The 26,505-nt window shown below is 35.0% G+C and overlaps 1 protein-coding gene across 1 annotated transcript in view; it reads left to right on the top strand.

Moving 5' to 3' along the window:
* CIBAR1 (CBY1 interacting BAR domain containing 1) overlaps window positions 1-26,505 on the top strand; it is a 26,978-nt gene extending 473 nt beyond the window's left edge. Inside the window, exons 2-9 of the mRNA XM_024115865.3 lie at window positions 607-841; window positions 3,075-3,143; window positions 5,963-6,064; window positions 8,905-8,910; window positions 10,113-10,217; window positions 19,257-19,370; window positions 24,405-24,524; window positions 26,251-26,505. Of these exons, the coding sequence (XP_023971633.1) occupies window positions 607-841; window positions 3,075-3,143; window positions 5,963-6,064; window positions 8,905-8,910; window positions 10,113-10,217; window positions 19,257-19,370; window positions 24,405-24,524; window positions 26,251-26,337 (838 nt within the window). The 3' untranslated portion in view covers window positions 26,338-26,505. The remainder of the gene's footprint in view (window positions 1-606; window positions 842-3,074; window positions 3,144-5,962; window positions 6,065-8,904; window positions 8,911-10,112; window positions 10,218-19,256; window positions 19,371-24,404; window positions 24,525-26,250) is intronic.

Below are 26,505 nucleotides of genomic sequence, written 5' to 3'. Positions count from 1 at the left end.
GAGGCCACAACAGTGAGAGCCCCGCGTACCGAAAAAAAATAAATAAATAAAACCGGTAACAGCCCCGGGGCCGCAGCTGCCCGGGGCCGCCACAAGCAAGGGCTCGGGTGGGGGAGTGGAGCCTTCCTCAGTGGGCCTCCGCGCCGAGCTGCGGCGCGGGGCCGGGGGCTGGACAGTCGCCGCCGCGCTCTGGGGCCTACCTCCCTGGGCTGCGGCGAGCCCCGGTGGCCGCCCCTCACGCTCCCCAGGCGCCGGCCCCCGTACTGCCGCGGGCGGTGCAGACGCCGGGTGGCAGCCGGGCACCCGGGTAGCTCAACGCGGAGCTGCCCCGGGAGCCGCTGCCCCGGGAGCCGCCACCCCGCAGCGGCGCCGCCGGCCGGAGCCAGGCCTCTAAGTGCGTCTGCATTGTGGGATGTGGAGGCCAGGACCCGAATGGGCACCTAGAGGAGGAGGATCGGCCTTGGGAGATGGTGGGATCTTTGAAGGTTTGCGCCGTCGAAGCTGCAAAATACCCTGGGAATGTTGGCATAATCAAATTAACGTGAAGAAGAAGCCATCTCATCTCAAATGAGAATGATTTGCTTTTTGTGTCACCTTTTTCTCTAGGGATGCTCAAACCAGACAACTGCAAGATGCTGTCACAAATGTGGAGAAGCACTTTGGAGAGCTGTGCCAAATCTTTGCTGCTTATGTGCGGAAAACTGCCAGACTGCGAGACAAAGCAGACCTCCTGGTGAATGAAATCAACGTGTATGCCTCTACAGAGACCCCGAAGTTAAAGCAGGGCCTGAAAACCTTTGCTGACGAGTTTGCCAAACTTCAGGATTATCGACAAGCAGAGGTATGGAGTGGTCACACCGTCATGTTATGAATGAGCCCTGACATAGTGGACGGAGGAGCCCTGAAGACTTGTAATCTACCTAACTGCAGTGGCGAATACACTCTTGATGATAAACGTACCTTTTCATGTCGGTAACATTGTGTAAGTCTATTAAAGGGACGCTTCCTGTGATTTTACCGTTTTCAAACTAAACTCTAGGGTGTCTTGAAGTCCTGAATTTCCCCACCTTACTTGCCAACTTTTGGCCATGGGGTGGCTATTTGCAGGGCGTAGTCAACGTAGTACCCCAGGGAAGAAAAGGAGCATGATTTATGTCTTGTGTGCAGGTAGGTATATTTTAAAGTATATATGGAGATGGAAGATGGAAGTGGTAATGTGAGTGAATAAGTAGTAAATGAACAAAAGATTTTTGTTGCTGCTTCCATGTTCTGGAAGGTTGACCAATGTTTCATTGAAAGGCGGGGGGTGGGGGTGGGGAGTACAGTATTATTAATTCTAATCACCATGGTATTATGCATACAAACCAGTAGTGAAATTTTGTGGAGTTTTTTGTTTTTTTGTGGGTTTGTTTGGTTTTTTTTGCTTTGGGGTGGGGGGAGGGAAGAAGGTGGTGTTGTAATTGTTTAAATTGTTAAAGCCCATTTACTTTAATACCTCATCAGCACTTTCACTTATATTTACTTCAGGATTCAAGACACAGGTCAGAAATTTTTACTTTAACTTGTCAGAAGTTGCCCAATTAGAGCTGCATTGCTTCTTTTGTCCTTTTCTCATCAGTGATTTTCTTCCTTTTTAAAAGCCCAAAACAGAAATTTCAATTATCAAAAAAACCTCAAAATCAAAAAGAAGATAATGATCTTTGAACCTATAACTGCTAATCATACAGAAATTTGAGTAGTAATTACTTTTGGGGGTACTTTGGGGGAAAATGTTTCGTTCTTGTCATATGATATTTATTCTGTAATAAACAAGCAACTCTCAGTTATGTGTAACTGGGAACTTAATGTTTCAAAAGTAGTTTATACTCACAGATAATACTAGAACCCTACGTTAGCCAATAATTTCAGTGCCCCTTTCTAGAAAACCTTTATGCTGTTTATCAAATAGCAAACTGAATTGATTTACATTTGTTCTTTTTATTTCACTTGCTTACCAAATGGTGGAGGTGCTAAAGAACAATGAACAAAAAGGTAGGCTACAAAAAGGAGAACAGAAAAAAAGACTTGGCTATTCTTTCCACTGAATAATCAGTGTATGGATTATTTGAAATGGAATAAATAATCCTGAGTATTCATGGATTTGATTTTAGGATTCCTAATATTTAAATGCTCAATGAGAACTTGATCTTCTCCATTTTCCTAAAATTTTTTAAAATGAAACATTCATATACTTTCTGTTTATAGAAACTAAACAAAAATTAGTATGAAGTGATATACACTCACTGATTATATAAACCTGTATCATCAAAAAAAAAGCCTTTTTCCTGCTACAAAAGTAATACATGTTCATTTTAAACAATTAAATACATGTCATCTAGTATTAGCTATCCTGAAAAAGAAAATTTTAATTTCCAGGAGTTATTTTTCTTATGCTATAGTTATATACTTGCCTTTAAAAAAAAATCTGTTTCTTTAGTGCCTTCCACTAGTGCTATTAGTAAAAGGAGAAATTACTCAAAATCTGATAAATATTATAATGTTTAAGAAAAACTGTTTAATTCTAAATAAAAGAGAGATTGACCATACAGTATAACAGCTCAGAAACATCATTTATCTTGTTCTGTAAGTGGTCTGTAGGCTTTTTTGCTTTTGAGGATTGTGTTGTTTTAAATGTTTTCAATATGCTATATTTTTCAGCTTTGATTTTCTTATCTGGAAGGTTGGGCTTTTACATTTTGGATATAATGTATGTAAAGTATCCATCCAAGTATTAAACACACTGAAGGTGGTACCTGTAATAAAATTTGAGGTGTCTTAAAACTTACCAAAAGCTTTTATTGCTACTGCACAGCTTAACAGTTTTTAATGTATTGAGTTTAGATTCTGAGTCTTATCAATTTCTGGTGGTTATTCTTTTATTTATAAAGGTAACTGACATTTTAATTTAAAAAATTTCAAATATTAATCAGTGTAGTAATTATGTTCAGGTTCGACAGCACAGGTTTTATTTCAGAATTTAAATTTTGATATGTCTATGTTTCTTTTCAGTTATATTTTATAATAATTTTCAATAGGTTGAAAGACTTGAAGCCAAAGTAGTTGAACCTTTGAAAGCTTATGGAACCATTGTAAAAATGAAACGAGTAAGTAAATTCATTTTTTCTACTATTATTAGGTATTCTGGCAAAACATATGAGGTTTCCAATAACTGTCCTTTTAATAGAAGGTACAGAGTAGTGTTTAGTCATTCTTTTTACACATTCTGAAGTGTTCTTAGAACTTTGAGAATAAGGAAGTATTTTTATATACTACTGTAGCATCATAAAGTTAAAGCCCATTTACTTTAATACCTCATCAGCACTTTCACTTATATTTACTTCAGGATTCAAGACACAGGTCAGAAATTTTTACTTTAACTTGTCAGAAGTTGCCCAATTAGAGCTGCATTGCTTCTTTTGTCCTTTTCTCATCAGTGATTTTCTTCCTTTTTAAAAGCCCAAAACAGAAATTTCAATTATCAAAAAAACCTCAAAATCAAAAAGAAGATAATGATCTTTGAACCTATAACTGCTAATCATACAGAAATTTGAGTAGTAATTACTTTTGGGGGTACTTTGGGGGAAAATGTTTCGTTCTTGTCATATGATATTTATTCTGTAATAAACAAGCAACTCTCAGTTATGTGTAACTGGGAACTTAATGTTTCAAAAGTAGTTTATACTCACAGATAATACTAGAACCCTACGTTAGCCAATAATTTCAGTGCCCCTTTCTAGAAAACCTTTATGCTGTTTATCAAATAGCAAACTGAATTGATTTACATTTGTTCTTTTTATTTCACTTGCTTACCAAATGGTGGAGGTGCTAAAGAACAATGAACAAAAAGGTAGGCTACAAAAAGGAGAACAGAAAAAAAGACTTGGCTATTCTTTCCACTGAATAATCAGTGTATGGATTATTTGAAATGGAATAAATAATCCTGAGTATTCATGGATTTGATTTTAGGATTCCTAATATTTAAATGCTCAATGAGAACTTGATCTTCTCCATTTTCCTAAAATTTTTTAAAATGAAACATTCATATACTTTCTGTTTATAGAAACTAAACAAAAATTAGTATGAAGTGATATACACTCACTGATTATATAAACCTGTATCATCAAAAAAAAAGCCTTTTTCCTGCTACAAAAGTAATACATGTTCATTTTAAACAATTAAATACATGTCATCTAGTATTAGCTATCCTGAAAAAGAAAATTTTAATTTCCAGGAGTTATTTTTCTTATGCTATAGTTATATACTTGCCTTTAAAAAAAAATCTGTTTCTTTAGTGCCTTCCACTAGTGCTATTAGTAAAAGGAGAAATTACTCAAAATCTGATAAATATTATAATGTTTAAGAAAAACTGTTTAATTCTAAATAAAAGAGAGATTGACCATACAGTATAACAGCTCAGAAACATCATTTATCTTGTTCTGTAAGTGGTCTGTAGGCTTTTTTGCTTTTGAGGATTGTGTTGTTTTAAATGTTTTCAATATGCTATATTTTTCAGCTTTGATTTTCTTATCTGGAAGGTTGGGCTTTTACATTTTGGATATAATGTATGTAAAGTATCCATCCAAGTATTAAACACACTGAAGGTGGTACCTGTAATAAAATTTGAGGTGTCTTAAAACTTACCAAAAGCTTTTATTGCTACTGCACAGCTTAACAGTTTTTAATGTATTGAGTTTAGATTCTGAGTCTTATCAATTTCTGGTGGTTATTCTTTTATTTATAAAGGTAACTGACATTTTAATTTAAAAAATTTCAAATATTAATCAGTGTAGTAATTATGTTCAGGTTCGACAGCACAGGTTTTATTTCAGAATTTAAATTTTGATATGTCTATGTTTCTTTTCAGTTATATTTTATAATAATTTTCAATAGGTTGAAAGACTTGAAGCCAAAGTAGTTGAACCTTTGAAAGCTTATGGAACCATTGTAAAAATGAAACGAGTAAGTAAATTCATTTTTTCTACTATTATTAGGTATTCTGGCAAAACATATGAGGTTTCCAATAACTGTCCTTTTAATAGAAGGTACAGAGTAGTGTTTAGTCATTCTTTTTACACATTCTGAAGTGTTCTTAGAACTTTGAGAATAAGGAAGTATTTTTATATACTACTGTAGCATCATAAAGCAGTTTTGTTTATTATGGAAACTTTAAAATATTTAATATTTATATTCATGAAGACTATATGGACAAATTATTTTACTAAATGAATTTGTTTATATTTTTGTTTTAAAGCAGGCAATAACATGTAAACTAAAAATGAATGTGACAGAGTTTTTTTCTTAATTTTTTTATTGAGGTATAATTGACATATATTAGTTTCAAGTGTACAACATAACGATTTGATGTTTGTATATATTATGAAATGGTCACAATAAGTCTAGTTAACATCTGTCATGATACATAGTTAACAAATTTTTTTTCTTGTGATGAGAACTTTTAAGATCTAGTCTCCTAGCAAATTTCAAAATGCAGTACAGTATTAATTCTAGTCACCAGGGTATACATTACATTCCCAAAGTTCTATTTTTTAAATCAACTTTATTGAGGTATAATTTACATGCAATAAAATTCTCCTGTTTTAAATGTACACTGAGTTTTAATAAATGTGTATACATCTGTAACTACCACCACAATCAAAATTTTATGTGTGTGTATATACATATATATAAATATATATATAGTTTTGCATTGAAATTGTGTCATTATTTGAGAGGATATTAAACTACACACATGCACACAGTCTCACACAAAAAGACACACACTGATTATGCAATAGTAATAATTCCTGTGGTAATGATGCCTGGATCAAATAGGGAGCGTTCTTCCATTCTTAAAACAGAGAAGTGTATATTTTACTTCTTAAATAAGAGATTTTTATTAACAAAAAAAAATGCCTGTTTGCAGGATGACCTCAAAGCAACATTAACAGCAAGGAATCGAGAAGCTAAACAGTTAACTCAGTTAGAAAGAACACGTCAGAGAAACCCATCTGATCGACATGTTATTGTATCCTTTGAATTTGGGTCTTTAAAAAAACATTTTGTAAGGTATGCAGTACAGAAGTAAATATATATGGAAATTATGCATTTCTACTTTAAATGTGCAAAGAATATGAATGTAAAGTTTGAAAAGAAACACATGCATTTACAAATTCTCACTATGGAAATTAGCTAATTTTAAAGAGAATACACAACTTAATTCAGTCTTATGTTGTTTTCCATAAGATATTCAAAATATAAAACACTCATAAGTGTAGATGTTTTTATAAAGAATACAAAATTCTAAGATTTTTTACATCAATCATGACTAAATATTACTTATAAAGTTAAAGATCTATCATTAATCCTAATGTATCAATGCCCTCTCAGCCCTGCATTTGAGAAAAGGAAGGAACAATAATTTTTTTCCCAGTAAAATTCCCTTCATCTTAAAAAACAACAGCTATGTGAAACTACAATTATGACTTCCAGCCGAAGACCCTCAGGAGATTCAAGAGTATAATTGAGGTCCACAGCTGGACACAGATCTAAATAGGAGTGTCTACGGTAACAAGGTTCTTCTGTTCAGAATGATTATTTGTTAAACTAGAATGTGCCTTGTTCAAAACTAAACAGGGACTTCCCTTGTGGTGCAGTGGTTAAGAATCCGCCTGCCAGTGCATGGGACACAGGTTCGAGCCCTGGTCCTGGAAGATCCCACATGCCGCGGAGCAACTAAGCCCGTGCACCACAACTACTGAAGCCCGCGCACCTAGAGCCCATGTTCCGCAACAAGAGAAGCCACTGCAATGAGAAGCCGGTGCACCACAAGGAAGAGTAGCCCCCGCTCGCTGTAACTAGAGAAAGCCCACATGCAGCAACGAAGACCCAATGCAGCCATAAATAAATAAATAGATAGATAGATAAATAAATAAACTAAATAAAGAAAATAGCAGCTGGCTAATTGCCAGCAACTGGGATAGGTGCAGTTGTATATAAAGTACTAACTTACCCCGCTGCCTCTTTTTCCCATTCCTTATGTCTCCTCCCTACTTCCTTAAGGGTTTTTACAGCCCACCTTTGCCAGAAACCACATGAGGATTGACTCTTTGGGGACATTTGAGGTTCCAGAACACCTCCATTTCTGAGGGGAATCTCTTGATTAGTGATTTTGGGCTGCACCAACAGCCTGGTCCTCCTTCCTTTGGACCAAAGATACATACGCCCAACCTTGTAATAAAAATGGGCAGCCACATGGCTGGGATTTCAAGCAAGTCAGACAAACTAGAGAATGCTGGAAAATCTATGACTGACAACTATGGACTAAGGCAGAGACTAGGGAATATCACCAGTTTTTAAGAATCAAGCCAGAGGTCAAAATTTTGCTGCTTTGTTTGGAGGAGGGGAGAGTACATAAGGGCAGAAAAAATGTCACATCTGGAATCTTGAGGAGGCGGTAAGATTGATTCAGGGGTATTGCTATGGACACTCAATGTGGAAATAAATGTCTTCCTAAGACAGAGATGCCTCTGACTTTGGTACTTTGCTGTAAACACTGCTGTGGAGGAGGCTGTCTTGTACCATAGACAAAGCAGGTCAGGAGTTCACACAGGGGGAGATAAAGCAGCAACTGAATAGATTATGGCTGTAGATGAATTGCCACGCCCAGTGGGGAAAGGTGTAGGACTCCAGTGGATTTTGACAACCTGAAACCAGGAAATAAAGGACAGTCTACATATAAATGCATCCACTATAAATATAAAGATATTCTATCATAGCATCATAGAGTATTTACCAGGATAGACCCTTAAAATTCATCTGATCTTCAAAAGAAGCACATTAAAGTTCAGTATATAAAATAAAAGAGTAGTTCTGCTATAAGAGGATGGGGTAAAGAAGAATCCCAGTGCTCTGCCTGGACCCCCTAAAGCCCCTGGTGGCTTCTGAAAAAGCTGCTTGCAACAGTTTGAAAAACACCAATCTGGCTCACTCTTTTATAAGCCATTTTGCACTCATGACTAATTTCATTAAATATACTGATATCCTTATTCATAAAGTTGTATCACAGTATTTTAATCAAAAGTATCTCCTACCCAAATTGGTATGTTATAGGATTTTGAAGAATTTTCAACAAAAGGAAGAAACAGAAATCTGTATCCACTTTGCTAAAAATAGCTGTACGAATTTGGGCACGTGGCTATGCCCGAGTAAAAGCTAAGAAATGAATCGTAGTTGCTGGAGTGTGGTAGAAGGTTAAGATACCCATGTCCCAGCTGTGGCTTCTGCTTCCCTGCTCTTTGCTAGTTTAGCCAACTCTACCTACCCTTGCAGATTTTAAAATGAAACTGTCAATAAACGGGGAGGTAAAAGATGTTAAGTCAAAAGTAAGTAGTCACGGTAAAGAATTTCACAAGTCACGTGTACTGAACAGTATTAGAAAAATAGTCTGCTTGAATATTCTCATTAGTAAAAGGTTAACATGCATCATAACTGTTAGAAATTTTTTCATAATAAATCCTGTGATAGTTATATTTTTTAAAATCTGAAGATCAGTAATAAAGAGAATTGTTTTTGATTACTGGTTATGATTAAAAGCATAAAAGTTTGCATGGTTTTAAGAAAACTTTACACCCTATATAGCAAACGTACACACACAGAGATATATATAAATAAATTTTAAATGCTTAGTTTCTTGAAATTGTATATCTGAATTAACCTAGTTGTAAGAGTATATAATCAATATAAAGTTATGATTAATGTATAATCTAATTGCAAGAAGATATAATTCTATAATAGAATATGATTTTAATTTATTGGAAGAAATTGTTCTATTTGAAATGTATTTTTTTCCTTTATGAAAATTTTCAGTCACAGGTGGGTAATAAAGTGATGTGTGAAGAGATGGACCCCTATAGTAAACCTTTTTACTTATTTCAATTTATACGTTTTCTTGAAAAAGAAAGCAAAGGCTTAAATGACATAATATTATGTGTCACAAAACTTTGATTCACAACTGCAAATTTTTCCTATGGAGTAAATATTAAGATGATGATATGTGATACTTTTGAGTAAACATAATACTAACATAGGAAACAGAACATTATTAGAATTTAATCAGAAAATTGGGCCTGTTTTTAAAAATATGTTATTGTTTAACAAAAAACTTTAAATATTTTGGGGTAAACTGTTGTCCTTAAGGAAGAGGTGATTTTTTTAAAGAGAAATACATGATTAGATTGGAAATGTTCTGCACTTTACAGCACTGTAGCCACTAGCTATATATATGGCTACTGAGCTCTTGAAATGGCAACTAGAGTAACCAGTTTTTTAATTTACATTTGATTTTAATTAATTTAGATGTAAATAGCTACATGTTGCTAGTGGCCACCATATTGATTGTACAACATGGATCTAGATAGTATGAGTACTTTGAAGGAAAGCATTAGATTTTCCATCTAATTTATTAGTTGCTGGTATATATTTTTTGTAATAGGCATTAACTAAGTAGTAACAGTGTAATATTGTTAGCTTATAAGAAGATATACAAATAGAAAATCCATGCTGAAATAAATATGTGTAGTGTATATTCTACTCTACCTGATTAGGACATTACAGAAGTAGAAACATTTCATGCATTTGGAGAACTAGAAGATTGAAAATACTTAAGTATTTGGGGGGAGAAAGGGTTAAAGGGGAGAGAGATAGTGAGGAGAAAAGGAGAGTATGATAAATGGCAGAGACAGTGAAATATGTGAAAGCAGTAGAAAATATAGAAAATTGTTTTACAGTAAATCATCTAAGGGTGATATAGGAAAAAAATTGATTTTGTATGCAGAAAGGGAAGGAATTTTGCTTTCTTTTGAGATCATGAATCATGTCACCTGATAGATTTAAAGTTCTTTATTCTGCATGTGCTTATCGTATAGATAGTTTTATTTTATGTGGTAAAATATATTTTGAATGATTGACACTGTTATGGCAAAAAGCCAGTACCGCAGGTAGCGTTTACAAAAAGACTCAGTCTAATGGATTCTGACTTGAGTTTTTCCTGTACTTTGGCGGGGACACTTTTGTAGGCAGAAACTGAATTACAAAGGGCCACAATGGATGCTGCTCGAACAACTCGCCATCTGGAGGAGACTATTGACAGCTTTGAAAAGCAGAAAATAAAGGATATAAAGGTAACAAAGTAACTGTTAAGGTTCAAAATATGTTTTCTAACCTTATTTTTTATTTAAATTTATGACAAATTTAAATTACTGATTTTTTTTAGTCCATAAATAGTCTGTGTGAAAAAGATGTAAACAAAAATATATCAATGTTATTTTCTTATGGAAACAATGGTATTTAAAGGGGCTCCATTCCCAGTCAGAGACCAGATAGTCAAATGTTATTACAAATAGTGTTAATCACAGAAAAGTGACATTTATTATGTTTTTATGTATCAGGTATGGCTTCAGGCACTTTATATAAATTATCTTTTAATCTTTACAGCAACCCCATGAAAGTGAGGTGGTGTTATCATATATTATGTAAAAAAGAAAAAAATTAAGCAGAGATATAAAGTAACTTTTCTGAAGTATCATAGCCAAGTCTGAACTATAAACCAATTATGTATTTTAAAAATCTGTGCTTTCCATTATGATACACTATCACTAATTTTTATAGCTTATAGGTTTCTAATACCTACATATTATCAAATAATTAAGAGTAGCTAACCACATAAACTTGCATCCACCATGGTATGGTGTCACAAGAATTGACATTATAACACATCAGTAGACATTCAGGATCATGGACTTGAGAAGGTCTTCAGTGACTTTCTCATAGGCATCTTGGAAAGATTTGGAGGATTACTTATGATCACTTTATGTCCTTTAAAACAAGTCATCTAAGGATGCCTTTTGGCTCACTGCAAATTTTCCTGGAACAGCTTTTAAAGTATTTTTTGTCATTTTAATAACTTATTAACAGAGAAAATATCCTGCTTTCAAAAGTTATGTTCTTATCAATAAAATAGGCATTATCTGCCACTTAATTGTATCATTCCTCTCTACAATCCATGAAACAACATTCATTTGCCCTTTTATTTTTTTTAAATTTCCTATCATAGTTTCATAGGATTTCAGAACTTTGATTTTTCTGATAGCCAGCCTCAAAGGTCTCTACTTTGCTCCTGAAGATTTAAAAAAAAAAAAAAAAATTTAAGCCTTTCAATTCACTCTGCGCTCTGCTGTGTAGATTGCTACTCAGGAAGAGCACCTCAGGAGCTGCCCTGAGACAAACCCATTTACCGACGTAGGAGAGTGTGGGCAGGGCGTAACATTTTACAACTGCTGACGTCCTCTCCTAAATTGAGGAAGAAGGGAAGGAAGATTAAAATAATTAGCTTTAATCTGAAAAATGAGATTGGAGACTTGTGAGGTATGTCTGATTCATTGCCACCTAAGTAAGGGCTTCTTTAGTGACTTGGGAGCCTGATTCCTCACTCTACCACTGTTCTTCATGCCTAAAAACTTCTCTTTTACACATGGCAATCTGTGTCTCTGATCTTTAGGCTCACTTCAGTGTTCCATCTGCATGCTGGCCAACTCTACAGGTGTTTTTAATCCCATGAGCATCACCAATTGCAAAACGGGCAGGGACAGTGAGTGCAGAATTCCCAACTACAATTCCTACGACCTGGGATTTCCTGAATCAGTAGGACATGGAGTAAGGGACTGCACAGTGGAGGGTGCATAGAGAAGAAAAGGGCTTCCAAGCTTCTCTCTTGGCCTGCTATATCATGACCCTGCAAGAGGGAAGTCTTGTGGTGGTCACAAAAAAAGACAGGAAAAAACCTACTATTTTAAAAATGGAGAGATAATTCATATACCATACAATTCTATTTAAAATGTACAGCTCAGTGGTTTTTAGTGTGTTCAGATATGTACAACCATCATCACTCAATTTTAGAACATTTTTATCATCTCAAAGTGAGGCCTAGTACACTTTAACTTCTACCTTCCTGCTCCCCCAGCCCTCACCCCCAGCCTAAGCAACCATCACTAATCTCATGTCTCTTTGGATTTGGCTATTCTGAACATACATCTCATATGAATGGAAACATAAAATACATGGCTTTTGTAACTGGCTTCTTTCACTTAGCATGCTTTCAAGGTTTATCCATAGTGTAGTATGTATCAGCATCTCATTCCTTTTCATGGCAGAATAATATTCCATTGTATGGATATTAACCACATTGTTTATCTTTTCATCAGCTGATGGACTTTTGGATTGTTTCTACCTTTTGGCTATTATGATTAATGATATAAACATTCATGGACAAGTTTTTGTATAGACATATTTTCATTTCTCTTGGACATTTCATTTCAGTTCAACCATATAACCCGTTGAATTGCTGGTTCATATGGTAACTCTATCTTTAATTATGTGAGAAACTGCCAGACTGTTTTCCAAAGTGGCTGTGCCATTGTATTTTCCCACCAGTAGTATATGAGGGTTCCAATTGTTCTGCATCCTCACCAATACTTGTTGTTCATCAGACTTTTTCATTATAGCCGTCCTAGTGGGTGTAGAGTGGTATCTTATTGTGGTTTTGATTTGCATTTTCCTGCTGATGCTTATGGCCATTTGTATATCTTTCTTGAAAAAAGTGTCTATTCAGATCTTTTAATTGGATTATCTTTTTTTACTGCATTTTAAGAATTCTTTATATATTCTGGATACAGATCCCTTATCAGATATGTTTTGCAGTTATTTTCTTCCATTCTCTGAGTTCATTTCACTATCTTGATGGTGTCCCTTGAAGCACAAAGCTTTCTAATTTTGATGAAGTCCAATTTATCTTTTTCTTTTGTTGTTTGTGCTCTTAGTGTCATATCTAAGGATCCATTGCCAAATCTGAGATTATAAAGATTTATCCCTGTTTTCTTCTAACACTTTTATAGTTTTCATTGTTAAGTCTTTGATGCATTTAATTTTTCTGTATCATGTGAACTGAAGGTGTTAAACCCCATTCTTTTGCATGTGACCGACTACCCAGTTGTTCCAGCACCATTTATTGAAGAGACTGTTCTTTTCTCATTGAAGTCTAGTCACTCTTGTTGAAAATCAGTTGACATGGTTTTGTTTCTGAACTCCCATTCTTATTGATCTATGTCTGTCCTTATGCCAGTACCACACTGTCCTGATTAATTAACAGTGCTTTGTAGTAACTTTTAAAATCAGGGTGTGTGAGTTCTATTTTGTTCCTTTTTAAGATTGTTTTCGCTATTCTGGATCTGTTGTAATTCGGTATGAATTTTAGAATCAGCTTGTCAGTTTCTACAAGTCAGCTGGGATGCTGACAGGGATTGCATCAAATCTGTAGGTCAATTTGAGGAGTACTGCCATCTTAAGATTAATTCTTCAAATCCATGAACATGAGCTGGTTTTCCATTTATTTAAATCATCCTTAATTTCTTTTAACAATGTTTATAATTTTCAAAGTGTAGGTTTTGCGCTTTTCTTAAACTTCTTCCAAAGTATTTTATGATTATTGATGCTACTGTAAATGGAATTGTTTACTTGATTTCAATTGTTCATTGCAAGTGCACAGAAATACAGTTGATTTTTGTGTACTGATCTTATATCTTGCAACCTTGCAGAACTCATTTATTAGGTCTGATAGTTTTTTGCAGATTCCTCAAGATTTTCTACGTACAAGAGCATGTCATCTATGAAAGTGTACACTTTTTTTTTTTTTTTTTTTTTTTTTTTTTTTTTTTTTTTCTGTACACGGGCCTCTCACTGTTGTGGCCTCTCCCGTTGCGGAGCCCAGGCTCCGGACGTGCAGGCTCAGCGGCCATGGCTCACGGGCCCAGCTGCTCCACGGCATGTGGGATCTTCCTGGACCAGGGCACGAACCTGTGTCCCCTGCATCGGCAGGCGGACTCTCAACCACTGCACCACCAGGGAAGCCCTGTGAAAGTGTACACTTTTAATACAGGCCCCCATGACTCTAGCAAACTCCCAGAAATTTGAGTTCCAGAGATTAATACCAGAGTCTGTTAAGGTTATGAATCTCTGTTCTGTATGTCTTTCCTCCTTACTGTCAAATTGTTCCTTTTCCAAGTTAGGCGTCATTTGAGATGTTTTACGATAAAGAGGGATGCACAGATCCTATACCCAAAAGCCTCGAAAATCAATCAGAAGGGTTACTTTACCATCCCCTTGTTTCTAACAAAAACAATATTCAGATATTGCCACGTTGATTTTACCATATCTGACAAACACTTCTGTTTGTGAGATAAATTCCTGGAAAAGTCAAAACTGTTATCCCGCTCATGTTTTGGGAGAAGCAGACACAAAACATTTTTTTTTTTTTTAAGAACATTCTTATTGTACCTGTTACCAGGCTACTGCTTCAGATGGAGGCAGAGCTTCTGGGTCTTTCTTTAACCTCCCTGGGGGTAGAAATGATTGGCAGTAGTGAGCACTGCTCATAACTGTATTAACTGTGTTTGAGGTGGGGTTTAATTGACAAGTCCATCTGAATTTTAGCAGCAGTGTTAATTAGTAAGGTAGCACAATTTTTAGGAAAAGACTTTTGATAGGAACCTTGCAAAGAATCTGTCATTCTGAGAAAAGCTGGTATGAACTTAGTTGTGTAGAACGGGGAAGAAAACTCACAATCCTATTTGTTTCCCATGTAATGGAAAAAGTCATCAGTTATTTGGTGTCAAGAGAATTTCGACCTATGAAAACGATCTTGACCAGGGGTCACTCCTGGAACAGATAGGGACAGGAATTCAGTATTGGTAAAGTAGCTGACGTGAGCAAGAAATAGCTTCAAAACTTAATTTTTAGTAACTTTATTTTTCTTATAAATAAATATGAAATCACCATGACTTTTTTTTCATAAAATTGAGAAAAATGTAATAATTTCACTGCTCAGAAATAAGCCGTGAGCATTTTGGTTTATATCCTTCCAGACTTTCTATGAAATATACACAAGAAATATACTAAGAATAATAACAACAACAAATATTTCTTAGACATTACCTATGTCACACATTCTAAGCATTTTATATGGATAAACTCATTTCCTCCTCATAGTGTCCTATGAGAAAGGTAATATTATTACCACTATACAGTTTTATTTAAATGGGACCACACTATATGTAGCATTTCTTTTTAAAATTTAATATATCATAGATATATTTGTGCTGAGGAAACAAAGATCCATATTGTCCGTTATGGCATCCTCTTATAGTATTTTGCTATATGGATATATCAGTTTATTTAACCAGCCCTCGTTGATGGACATCTAGATTATTTTTGCAATTTTAGATCTCATTGCATCATTAAACATCAGCCTTTTTTCCGGTCCAGTTATTCTTTTGGGATAAATTACTAGAAGTGGCATTCTCATTCAAAGAGCATACACACTTTCAATTTGGATAGCTGTTTTTAACTTCTGTCCACAAAGCTTTAACTAGTTAACATTTCTGCAGAACCTTACATGAGCACACCAATGTAACAATGACGAGTAGTAGTATTTTTAATAATAGCCAATCTAATAGGTGAAAAATCAGTATCATCTTAATTTGCTACAGTTACTACTGTTGAGGCAGAGTATTTTTTCATATATTTAATGACACATTTTATTTCTTTAGTAAATTACTCACATTTGACCTTAGCCTATATTTTTATCGTGTTGGCATTTTTCTTATTAATTTGTAAAAATTCTTTATATTGAGAAAATTAACTCATTATATTAAAGAGAAGATATGTTGCAAATATATTTTCCCATTTTGTTGCTTATGGTATGTTTTTACCACCGTAAAGTCTTATTTTTGCTGCCAGATCTATTGATCTTCTCCTTTTTGATTTCTGCCTTGGTGTCACACTTAGAAAGGAGTTTTCATCCCAAGATTATGTAATTATTTGCTCATATTTTCTTCTAGTATTTGTATGATTTTTTAATATTTTATTTTATGCAGTTGTATTTTGCATATGGTATGAGGTAGATATCTAACTTTATTATTTTCTAATGGATAGAAAGTTCTCCTGACATCATTTATTAAACAGCCTCTACTCTGGAGAGCTGTCATTTCCCCTTTATTTGCCAAAATTATTAACAAGACCTTTTATGACTTGTTAAATATCCTGCTTTCTAATTAAACCAGATGGAGGCTTTAATGTTATGATAAAGAACAGTTTCTAATTTAGCTGGTTTACTCCTTGGGCAGTAAAAACAGCAAACTTGTGCTGAGCACTTACTCTAAGCCAGTTACCATACTGTACCTTTTCTTGGATTACATTTAATCCTTAAGGCAAACCTAAGATCTTGAAATTAAGGAAAAAGAACAAACTGTTTAATATTACACAGCTGATTTGTTTCCATCTTGATTTGAACCCAGGTTTATCTTAATCCAGAGCCCCTATTTTAAACTACTAGGCTACCTGCTTTGCAGAATACTTGCCGATGGGTAGAGAATTTCTTATTAGCTCCCCCACCCCCCCACCAATAAAAATTAATAAGTACGTACCCAAATGGCCTTCTAGTCACACAAAATAAAATTGAAAAGGAGGAAAAAATGTAATGCGTGAATGCCTCTGTCCCTGACCATACTGACCCATTCCAGATTAGCAGATCACATGAGATCATTGAAAGCTATGTTTATTTGAGGAAAATTTTTTCTAAATATGAATGGATCTTTCAAAGTTCCACCACCTTTCTGGTGACTCACTGAAATTATTTTATTTTAAAAACAATGTTTTTATGTTCTTTCTTATACCAGTTGTCATCTAATTCTTCCTTGCTATTATCCTCCTCCTTTCTGCCCATTTTCCCATGTTTTATGAAATTCTATCAATAGCTAGAAAAAAAAGTATAACTGGTAGTTTTTCCTCCTTACTATACTCAGGGATATAACTGTCCTCTGTGATAATCTTAAGGCTTCATGGTTCTTGGGTCAAAAATTCCAAGTCTGGAATACTGCCTTAGCAATGCCAGATTCTCCATCACTGTTTTTGACAGAAGAGTTAACAGGGCCATTCCCATCTTAAATAGATATATAGTATATGTTTTGTCAAGAAATAAAAGGTCAAACCATAAAGGATTAAACCAAAGTATCACAAAACTTGAGAGTGATTTTTCACTCATGTTCCAAGTAGTAAATAATAGCCATTTACTAATTAAAGCTACTTCTTAAAATGTTTTTTATCACTAATTGAAACTAAATTTTGAGATTGCAAAATGCTAACAGACTCAAAGTTGAGCTCTGTCTTTTAAAATGAGAGTGTAATAGATTCTCTTATCAGAGGATATGGATAAACCTAAATAATGTATCATTCTTCAGTGACAGACATATCAACATATTTTCAGGGCTTACTTATGAGCTAAGGGGACTACAACTCCTATAAAATGCTATTATTAAGAATTTGTTAGTTCAGAGATGACATCACATTCAGAGATTTTGGCATGAGGGATTTAATAACTATATTCAAATATTCAAAAAATATTTTAAATTATTCTGAATTTTTTCCATATTCCTCAAAGTTACCACAGTGGAATAGACTTGAATTAAGCCTAAACCTACAGATTTAGGTGTAATAAGGCTGTAAATGTTTGGATTTCATTAGTTATTAAATAGTGTGCCAGTCTATCAAAGATTTAGAATGTTCATTTGTAGAACTATTTAAAAATAGGAGTAATACCCAACTTACTTGAGTGATTTAAGCTTAACCCTTTACTTTCTAGCTAGTCAACTATCTTAGGAAGACTGACAAGAGAAGTACCAGCGCTAGTCAAAAGCCATTCTACCTCTAAGGTATTCCTAGGTATCTGGAGATTCTTGGTGTGGAATCCAAAGTTGTACCTTGGCATAATGCTGTTTATTAGTCACTTGCCAGTCCAGTATACCAGAGCACTTTGTGACCTATATGAAGTGACAGTAAAGGTCATTGTCAGTTATAGTTATAAGTCATTTATCTCAGAGCCCAGTCTTTGCATTTAGCCCTACATATGAGCTTGGCAGCTCAGAAGGGTTACTTTCAACTACAGATCTATTTCCACTGAGTAGCAATCAGAAGCCTGTTAGTTCTCCCTTAAATATTTTTCTAATCCTTAAGAATGGAGATGGAGAGGGAAAAAAAAAATCACAGGACACTAAGGGATATCTGTATGGCTACTTTCCAAGGTGCAGGACCACTCCTATCTGGGTGGTTAGCACAGGAGAGCAGAAATGAAGGAAAATGAGTATTTGACTATTGCCTTCTAGCCTAACCCATGTCATCTATATTGCCCCTTAAGGGACAATGCTTGAGTATTTTCTATCCTATTCTTATTCTGCCCACTTCTCTTTACATTAATGCTCTGATATTTTATTGATAAGGGACAAGATAGCAAAAGGATAGATCCTATTTTATTGAAAACGTGTCTGGCTTGTATACGTTCCTTACCTACCGATTATCTCACCTCTGCTTAGATCAACATGCACATCTGTATTCATTCTCTTTGCTCATGACCTTCCCTACCATAAGCTGTCCTCATCATGCTCATAGAGTTTACCTGTAGTTTATTTGCGAAGGAAATGACTGATTCCATTGAGAACAGCACAGTACAATGAGCAAGAGCTATAACTGAAGAATCAGATCCAAGTCTTAACATAGCTGTGAGCAACACGGGATAAGTCATATATTTGTAAACTGGAAGGCTCTATGCAAATGTATGGTGCTATTATCAGTAGTAGGAATATCATTATTACCAAGTAATCCCTTTGTGGTTAGAGAATACAAGTATCATATAAATATGATGGGCTAGAATCCTTGCCTAAAAAACATTCTTTTAAACATCAGTTGGAGTTGCTAAAAAAAAACAGCTTCAGAACTAAACTGCTTTAGCTAATACTTATAGGCACTGAGCAACAGAGTACGTAATGACATACATTTCAGTCAAATCTTTTTTAAAATCATAAATATCTAATAGAAGAACCGACTAAAAAAGGGAAGTAAATAATAAGATAGGAAATATTTTGTGTAATTTGAAAGTTTTGCTGCAGAAGGTCTTTGCAACTATTTTTATTCCAGTTATCTTTTGTACTTCATCTGCCCTGTGGAAAAAGATACCTCTGTATCTCATAAAATGCCAAGACTATATAGTAAGGAATAAATTTACTAAATTCATGAAGCAGTTTATATGATTGTTTAAATTCAAATCCTTGTTTTTTTAGACTATATTTTCAGAATTTATCACTATCGAAATGTTATTTCACGGCAAAGCTTTAGAGGTCTACACTGCTGCCTACCAAAATATACAAAAGATTGATGAAGAAGAAGATTTAGAGGTAAGACTATGTCCATCTAAGCTCAGTTCTTCTATTGATATGGAAATGTTTAAAAGAAAGCATTAGTTTGGGTAAAAAATATCTTAAATTAGAACACTACATGATTTAGATGTTATTGTATGCAATTCCAAATCGCTGAACCTGTAAGACTTTCTATTTATTTCTATTTATTTTTTAACTGTTCAAATTAACCATGGTAGAGTTCCAAGGATTAATCCAAGGATTAATATCTAGTAAAACATAGAAATAAAGCCATTACGTGAAATAATGTATCATTTTGACTAGTGATATGTCACTTACATATGCTAAAAATAGCATATATTGATTTGAGCTAACATTTGAGTGTTTATGCCACAACACCCAAAGCTTTACATGCATTTTCTCTCTCACTCCTGTGATGTAGGTACTGTTATCATTCTCGTTTTACAACTAAAGAAACGTGTAGAGGTTTTAAGTAAACTTAACTTGCCCTTGGCCACTTAGCTAGTAAATAGCAGAATCTGGCTTCTAACTAGTTTTGTGGGACTTAATCAGTAAGCTATGAAATAAATGTAGGTTTGCTTTGTACTGATAGTTAAATGCAAATAAATCTTACTGGCCAGCTAACATTAGAGCAATTAAATATCAAAGCCTGGTTTCAGCAAGCTCACCTGAAGAGTTACATGTCCTACAATCTTACCTTCCAAAAGGGGAAAAAAAGGCAAAGTATTTTTGCTGAAATAGATAAAATATTCGAGATATACTCTGTCTACAGAAGTGAAAAAGGCCATGTACACTCAAGATATAACCAGAATTTTGTATTAATAAGTGATAGAATTTGAGCGTGTCTGTCATTTCATAATTTTGAAGATTCCATTTTTTTTTTTTAACTAAATTATCTATAAAGAGATCCCCTGGGCCTTCACTTCCCACTACTCTACTGCTTCCAAGAAACTTGAATTCAGTAAAACCAGATTATAGCTTGGCCAAAATGAAGAAAAGTACATGTTTTAGTATGTGTATATACATTTTCCAGTGCCGAAATCTGATCTCAGTTTTACCTGTTAAGCATACATGATCGTATTTCTATTACTGTTTGTTAGTAGATGGCTTCTTAAGTGTCTATTCCCTCCAAATACTAAAGCTAAGTTTTCTAAATTTTTACTCCTTCTTATATCCTATTTTTTTAAAAAATAGATCAAGCTTTTATCTGTAATTTGTAAAAGTAGCAAATGTTTATATAGTGATTACTCTGAACCAGCTACTGATCTGTGCATTTTCATTGTATTATTTTAACCCTACCATCAACTTTAATAAAAGTATTTATTATCCTCACTTCTGTGGATGAGAAAACAGGCACGGTGAGGTTAAGGAACCTCCCAAAGGATCCCATAGCTAGTAAGTAACAAAGCTGCGAGCCAAACCCGAAGTTTGACTATAGACATGGTGTTTTTATCCTATCTATACTGCCAGAAGCGTGGTTCTTGATGAGTGACATGAACCATTTCCTACAAGAAACAACACTATATTGAGTGGCAGGTTCAAAATTGATCCCCCGCTTTTCCTACAAGACTTAAGTTCCCTTTACAAGTATTTGCATTCTGCTTTCTCTAATACCCCTGACCCAATACATTTGTCATTAAAGTCACTAAAAGTTCCTTCAAGCCCTTTGGACCCCAAGATTTTCCTTCTCATTCCAGAGGTCCTAGATATCTTTTTTGTCACATCACTTCCGTTACCACTTCTCTCACCACTGTTCTTCATCAGCTAGCTAGGTAGCTTGTAGGATTCATTAAAAAAAATTCAAGATCTCAGGGCTGTGTGGTAGATGTGTTTTTGAGTATGAACTTCCCCATTTTTTCTAATGGGGCAGTATTGAGCAAGTTAACTTTTTCATGCTTCAGCTTCCTCATCTCTAAAATGGAGATACTTATAGTGCTTACTCATAAAAAGTACATTCATCAACTGTTTATTGAGCATCTGTTATATGCCAGACACCATTCTAAGTGCCGAGGATTTAGCATTATAAGAATTGGTCCAAGTTGTCAAAAAGCAGAAACTTAAAAGGAGTTCAGACATTTAAAAAATATACTGTGAACTATTTACATTTTATAATGTGAAGAAAAATATATAGTGTGCTGCAAGTGTATGTGATGGAGGATTCTAAATAGTCTAGAGAATCAAAGAATGATTTCTTAATCAGAAGTTTGAGGGATAAGTAGGATACGTGGCAACAGCTTTCACGCAGAGAGCTCAGATAGATATACAAAGGTCCCTAAGATGTAATGAACTATAGGCCTAAGCTATCACTACGATGCCATACAGAAATTGTGGAAAGGAGAAGAGAGCAGTCTGGGGAAAGCTGTGTGGGACAAGTCAAAGTAAAATTACATCAAACAACTACCAAGATGAGGAAGGACCCTTTAAATACAAGTTTCTTGGAAACAAGTAGAGAAAATATGCAGAGAGGAAGAGAGAAATAATTTGCTGTTCTTCTTAGATAGCAGTCCTGACTTATTCAGGCAGCAGCTAATTTTTTGCATCTAGTTATCAGAAACCGTCTTACCTGATTTGTTCTTCACATAAAAAGTATTGTCAGGCCCATATTCCCCTTCAAAATATCACCTCTGTACATTCAGTTCAGAGCATATTCAGATCTTGAGACTCACTCCTAGAAGAGATAGATCTTGGACCATATTGTTAAATGCATTATTGCCAATAAATTAATATTCCTGTAAATCTTTTGTTTTGCAGTAGGAGACTAATATTCAACTGATTTAGACTTTTACCCCAAGGGTTGTAAATTATCTTCCATTTCCCAATTTTATCTTTGCTAGAAAAGCTTAAAAAGGAATGTTGTTCTAACAAAAATATATTTCTTCCAAATACCAGTGGATTGAGTCGTCCAGTTTTGATATCATACCAAGATGCCAGGTTCCATGTCTGGCACCAAAATATAATTGGGCCCTCAGTAAACTGTTCAATAACCTAATTATTAGCATGCCTGAATTGCCCTTAAACCAAGTCATACCTCTTGCGTTAAGTTTCATCCCTTGATTCCTTTTGTGTCCTGCACTTCTTTAAGGTTTAAAGAAATGTGTAGAGACATCCCCTAGTTTGGGTCGTTTTTTCTCAAAACACCCAGATTAAGTTCATGTTAACATCATTCATCTACCAGGCTACTATCTTAAGCTGGAAGGAACTGCAAAGATAAAACAAGGCTTCTTGCTCTAGAGGAACTTAAAACTAGTTGTAGAAACAGACATGTAATTACAAAACAGTGAGATAAAAGCTGTACTGAGGGTATAAACAATAGGAGCTACTGACTAGAGAACAAGGGAAAGCAGAAAAAAGATGGCATTTGACTTGGCTCCTGAAGGATGAATAAGTGCGCTGAAATTCCAGGCTGAGGAACCAGCACTGCAAAGTCACAGTAGTATTACATGTTCTGCATATAGGTATATATGCTACAAGTGAAGTATAATGGGTAGGTTTGGGTGATTGTAAGCCTTGAATGTCACCTAAGGTATTTAGACTCTCAATAGCCAGGAGCCAAAGTTTTCTAGTAGGGAAATCATATTTTGGTTTGTAGTATGCCAATTCTAAGTAAGCTAAAGATGTATAGAGTCAATAAATTAAAATAGAACTACCTCAGGTGAGAAATTTAGGGAGAATGCCCAGGCTTCTAGCTTGGTCTAAGGTTTTGGTAATGTCTTTCACTGTAAAGGTGAATCCAGAGTTACACTGTCCAGTATAGTAGCCATTAGGCATATGTGGCTATTTAAGATTAAATTATACTTAAAAATTCAGTTCGTCAGTCACATAAACATTTCTAGGGCTCAGTAGCCTTTTTGGACAGCACAGAACAGCAAGCATTTCCATCATCTCAAAATTCTATTGGACAGTGTTGGTCTAGAACAGAAGGTACTGGAGAGCATAAATATGGCTATCAGAAGAGTCTACAGAGAATTGGTGGAAGGGTAGATCTTTCAGAGAAAGGCGTCAAAAAAGGTAAAGTGGCCTAAGGGAAACCCTTTAAAAATATTTCAGGTATATGCAGTAGAAAAAGGGATGTGAAGAAATAGAGCAGCTAGCACATGAAGAGTTTAGTGATGGCATGCATGGAAAAGAAGTTTCAGGACAAGGTCAGTTGAAGACAAAAAGACAACTTTGGTGACTGACAGCAAGACCAATTTCAGTGGAAGGGGAAAGCCTAATTGTAGTTTGTTGACAAATGAAATAGAATGTTTGAGAAGTTTTTTAAAAAGTAAAGTTATACCTTGAAGTATTTTTTTTAACGGATCTTGCTTGTTTGTGGGGGAGGAAAACTGGAGAAAGAGAGCTTTTGTTTGTTGAAGTTTCGCTAAAGGGAAAGTGCACCTTGGAGAGAATCAGAATGACATTTGCTTTAAAAAAGGAAAAGGATAGGGTGAAGAGTTGAGGAAAAAAGGAGGGAATATGAAGAAATTCACATCTGACAGACTTGCCTTCTTTATGTTACAGAAACGGTGGAAGAGCTACAGGTAGGGAAGCTTAAGACCACAGTAAAATTTGGAACTACTGCTTTAAGGAAAAAGAACCGACAAGCGATGGCACTCCAGATCCTAGTGAGATTGGAATCTATAAATTAGAGTGTCTCCATTTACTCTTCTGTGATGTACTGTGAAAGCCATCAGTGAATTTAAACTGATAAAGAGTTAAGGATAGGCAGAACAGAAAGAATCAAAGGTGTGACTTAGTCTTCCCACTGGCTTGCATACTCTTTGAATGTAGGAACTTTTCACGTTTCACCAGCAAAAGCTCTTAAGTGATTGTTTCAGGGCCCATCAGCAACTTAGGTGGTTCAATAGAATTTTTTAGCTTACATCTTTCCAACTTAAAATATTTTTTTATTTTTTTGATTTTTGTTTTAAATTTACAATAAATAAATGAAACTTTGTCCCCAGTGTGGGGAGGGGAGTTGCTTAAAAAAATTCTAAACTAAGGGGAACTTAACATGATTTTCTAGATTTCCATTGTTTAGTATCACTTTATAACATTTTATCATTGCAACAGGTTTTCCGAAATTCTCTGTATCCACCAGATTATTCATCCCGTTTAGATATCGTAAGAGCAAATTCAAAGTCACCTCTTCAGAGATCACTGTCGGCTAAGTGTGTATCTGGAACAGGACAGGTGAGCTAGAAACCATAATTTAAAGAATGTGAGCTACTGCCTTCGGAATTGTTCAGTACTAAAAATGTTTCCCTTAAGTCACAGGACTTTGAATAACTTACCCTCTCTTACCCTCTTATGTAAAATAACAGAAGACTGCACTAGGTTCGGCTCTTAATTCTTATATCATCTGTAACATATTACTCTCTGAAGCAGAACACTTGGGAGCAGAGGTGGAAGGGACAGGAAAATGCTGATCTACGTTTGTTCTCTGATATAGCATGAAGAGCACAGATTCTGAAATCAAACTATTTAGGGTTTAAATCCCACTATCACAGCTTACTGGAAATGATACCTAAAAAGGGCTTTTGTTGAACATTATCATAGATCCAGAAGCACATATCTTTAGGGTAAAGAATCAATTTTCTTTTCTTCTATATCCAGAAAGCCTGAAGTACCTGGTATCTAGAACAGAGGGGGGTCATCCACCTTTTTCTGTAAGGGGCCACACAGAAAATAGCAGGTTTTGTGGGCCATATGGTCTCTGCCCCAACCAAGAGCAGCCATAAACAATACATGAACAAATCAATAGTTGTAATAAAACTTTATTTACAGAAATGCCACAAACTGGGCTGTAGCTTGCCAACTCCTGATTTAGAAAGCTATGGCCTTTTTCATATCTAGCCCTCAAAATTTAAAATTGAGCAAAATATTTTCAAAATATAACTTTCAGGTAAGTGTGACCCAGTACCTTCTGTTTTCATTTGATTCTCCTCTAAGCATTTATTTACTGCTTTTTATTTATGCATCTCTCCCCCTAACCAAATTATATTTTTATTATTCCGGTACTAAGTGCCTTGCACATAAATTCCATAAATCTAGTATTATAGTACTATAGTATTATAGTATGCAGAGTTTTGACCTTTTAGAGCTAATAATATCACCTAAGTTAGCCAAGATCTGTGTAGCACTTTAGAATACATAATCCCAGGGTTTCTCAACCTCAGCACTATTAACTTTGGGCCAGATAATTTGGAGGGGGGAGGGAGGCAGGGGTACTGTCCTGTGCATTGTACAGATGTTGAGCAGCGTCCCTAGCCTCTACCCACAAGATGCCAGTAACACACACACAAACACACACCCCAGATTTGACAATCAACGGTGTCTCCAGACATTGCCAGATGTCCCCTGGGAGGCATAATCACCCTCAGAAAAGTTTGAAGCAGGATGACCCAAGTGGCAACAGTCAGGACTTAAAGCCAAGCAGTGAATTCAGATTCTCAACTCATTACATTTAAATCACACTATTTTTAAAGTTTAATATTTCAGTTGCCTAACTGAAATATCCTTGTGTTCTTGCCATCCCTTTAATGACTCTCATTCAGATACCTGTTTCTGTGACCTAAGAATTGTTTAACTTAAAATATTTTTTGACATTTATAATATACGGAGACTATACTTTTCTCTGAAAGTCAGTTACTGAAGTACTGGTACCCAACTGGAATCAAATGGCTAATTTCACATTTTTCTTCAAAAAATAACATGAATGAAAAACTTTTGCATGTTTTCAAACCTTAAAATACAATAATTCATAGGGAATTTTCATTACTAAAAATTACTACTTATGGACATTTTTCTGAAATATTTGTTCTATGTGTACTTCTCTATCAGGGCCTATTAAAAAGATACCAAGCATGTAAAAATATTTTTTAGTTAGTATTTTTTAAAATGTTTTAACTTTTAACAGGTATCCACCTGTCGACTAAGAAAGGATCAACAAATAGAAGATGATGAAGAGGATGAAGACTTAGATGTTACAGAAGAAGAAAATTAAATTTCTTAAGTAAACTTTGCATTTCCATTTTCATCTTAAATGACTTGGAATCCAGAATGACTAAAACTGTAAAACTTTATACTGGCTTGAAATGAAATGAAATCCTACTGGAAATGGAGAAATTATTAAAGGAAATTTATGCTGACCAAAAATGAAGGTTTTAAAAAA

Source organism: Physeter macrocephalus, chromosome 15 (assembly GCF_002837175.3).
Source record: "Physeter macrocephalus isolate SW-GA chromosome 15, ASM283717v5, whole genome shotgun sequence".
Lineage (NCBI taxonomy): Eukaryota > Metazoa > Chordata > Mammalia > Artiodactyla > Physeteridae > Physeter > Physeter macrocephalus.
This window is presented reverse-complemented; position numbering and strand designations above follow the sequence as displayed.